The sequence below is a fragment of the Fonticula alba genome (assembly GCF_000388065.1).
Source record: "Fonticula alba strain ATCC 38817 unplaced genomic scaffold supercont2.3, whole genome shotgun sequence".
NCBI lineage: Eukaryota > Rotosphaerida > Fonticulaceae > Fonticula > Fonticula alba.
In genome coordinates, this window is record NW_009242973.1 from 1,081,652 (window position 1) to 1,084,264 (window position 2,613).

Genomic DNA, 2,613 nt, shown 5'->3' on the forward strand with positions numbered 1-2,613 from the left:
GGGGGGGGCGCACCTTGTTGCGAGCCATGTCGACCTTGGTGTTGTGAAGGAGGAAGTGCGCCGAGGAGGACAGGATGCTCTGAGACACGGTGTCCGGGGTGTAGACATTGATCTGCGGCGAAATGGAGGTCATCAGCGAGTAGCAGAAATGCACTCGCGGATCGTAGTTCATGATGACCGCCGGGTAGCGAGGGTCCGTGCGCTTGAAGTGCCCCTTCGGGTTGCCGCGCAGCAGCTCCACAATGTCCTCCAGGGTGTAGGCACCAGCTCCGGCGGTCCCCTGGCGGCCGATCTGGTAGGAGAAAGTGGACAGCACGCGTCGGCGCTTGGCCTTCGGGGCCAGACCGCCGCGGCTGCGCCCGGCCACGGCGTGTGCCGACGAGGCGGCCGGCGCCAAGTTGGTCACCGAGCCGTCGCTCAGGTGCTGGATCTGGGCCTCACTCGCCGGGGCCGAGGGGCCGTCCTCCGAGGCCCGGCTCCCGGCCGTCGAGGACGCCAGCGACAGTGTGGACCCGGACACCGAAGACTGACCGTAGCTGGGCGACGTTTGCGCGGCATCCAGGTTGCCAGTCACCGCGGCCGCCACGTGCGCATGCATGCACAGGCAATGATACACATTGAGCCAGAAGCTGATGAGGTGACGCTGGGTGGTGATCTTGGAAATGTCGATCTGGGAGCGCCGCGTGTGTGTGTGTGTGTGCGTGTAAGGGAGAGAGTATGTGTGAGTGAGAGCATGGCACGGAAGCAGAGAACACCATGCGGGAGCGGTGCGGTCGCCGGTGTGTACGCGTACCTCGGCCAATTCGGCAACGTCGCACGCCCATTCATTGAAGTCGATCGAGTCCGACAGGACAGCCGACCAATCCAGATGGTTGTCGGCTGGGAGGGAGGAGAAGGGCACACAGGAGGGCGCCGAGGCGAAGGGAGATGGCAAAAAAAAAAAGAAAGACAAGAGTCAGCCATTGCAGGGCGGCGAGCAACGTAACACACGGATGCCCCGGCGAGGGGAGGGAGCCGATGGCAGTGGCCGTCGTGCGCAGGGGGGCAGAGCAGGAAAAGATGACGCACTGTAGCTGGCAAAGTGATAGACATCCTTGATGAAGCCACATGCCCGGCGAACAAGGTCGATGGAGATGTCCACCCCGCAGCGGGTGGATTCCCCGGCGTCGCCCTCGCTGAAGGCAAAAGACCCGGCCAGGGTGTTGAGGACGTTGCTGTCGGCGGAGCGCTGTAGCGCGAGCCGGGCAAATCAGGCAAAGCCAAAGAAGGTGCCCAGGAAGGCGCCCAGCAGGGAGACCGGCCGGGGAGGCGGGGACCCGAGCAGCAGTGCAAGCAGGAGGCGCAGACCACAAACGGCCAGGAGGGAGGCAGTGAGAACGAGCCGGCCGGAGGGTGACTGTGGGCGGCGTGTGTTTGTATGCATATGCACATGCGTGTGCGTACGTGCCCGCACGCGCGGGTGTCAGGGACACGCTGCATCGCAACAGGGGCAGGTGGCGGGAGAAGGTAGCGGGTCGGGGAGAAACCCCAGGGGCCGAGGGGGCCGGGCGAGAGGGGGGACAGACGCACGCTGCTGAGGGTGGAAGCCTGGCCGAAGATGGAGGACATCGATGGCGAGGAGGGGATCGACCGGCCGCGCGAGGGTGGCGCCCCCGAGGCCAGCGAGGAGCTCGAGCCGGAGAAGGATCCCGAGTCCGACAATGTCGAGGCCAGCAGGGATTGCGCCCCGGCGCTGAGGGTGTCCCAAGCAGTGAGGGCCCCCTCATGCTCGAGAACCGCCCGGATGGCCTCGTTGGAGTGGTGTTCCTCGATCAGCTCGGCGATCCAGGCCAGTGCGGCAATCTTCGTGCGTGTGTGTGTGTGTGTGTGCGCGCGCGCGAACGAGGGGCCACGGCAGATGGGGGACCGCGGTGAGCAGGCATGGCAATTGGCAGCGAGAAAGACATCCAGGGCGAAGCATGCAGGCGGCGTCGAGTGGCCACGCACATAGTCCGAATCGTTGACGGTATCGACAATCGAGTCAACATCGAGCGCCAGCGACTCCGAGCTGCGGGCACCGACAGGGGACTCGGAATCCGGCGAGGCGTCGCCCGGCGCAGAGCCGGGCTCACTGATCGGAGTGACGCCATCGGAGCCCAGATGGTCCGGATGCAGAGCCGGCGTGCTAGCTTGGGACATGCGCTCGGGGCGGGACGAGGACACACGCACGAGGAAGGCATGCATCCTGAGGCGGGTGTGGGGCCGGCAGAGGAGAAACGGGAGACAGGGTCGGGTCGAGATGCGTGAGGGGGGGAGGAGGAGGGGGGGGGGAAGGAGAGAGAACGGCGGAAGCGGCGACCGGACGCAGAGGGCGTACTCAGGGCGCAGGGCCTCCATGTGTGGGACCATTGACTGGAGATAGGCCTCGCGCTCGGAGATGCGGGAGGCGATGCTGACCGCTCCATCGGGCGAGGCGGGATCCACCAGGCTGGAGTTGACCAGGGTTTGGAGGGCTTTGGCAAGCAGGACCAGGCCGCGATGGTGCTCCTTGGATGGCATGCTGACGATGGCAAGCAAGGGGATGGGAAATGGTGAGCCTGAGCGATCTGGCGGGGCGGGGGGGGGGGGGGGGGG

General features: G+C 65.9%; 1 protein-coding gene across 1 annotated transcript in view; it reads right to left on the bottom strand.

Moving 5' to 3' along the window:
• H696_02027 (hypothetical protein) overlaps positions 1–2,538 on the bottom strand; it is a gene marked incomplete at both ends in the record, with an annotated part of 5,555 nt that extends 3,017 nt beyond the window's left edge. Inside the window, 6 exons of the mRNA XM_009495926.1 lie at positions 14–670; positions 794–879; positions 1,069–1,228; positions 1,570–1,842; positions 1,987–2,224; positions 2,357–2,538. Coding sequence (XP_009494201.1) covers positions 14–670; positions 794–879; positions 1,069–1,228; positions 1,570–1,842; positions 1,987–2,224; positions 2,357–2,538 — 1,596 coding nt within the window. The remainder of the gene's footprint in view (positions 1–13; positions 671–793; positions 880–1,068; positions 1,229–1,569; positions 1,843–1,986; positions 2,225–2,356) is intronic.
• Positions 2,539–2,613: the final 75 nt, after the last annotated feature.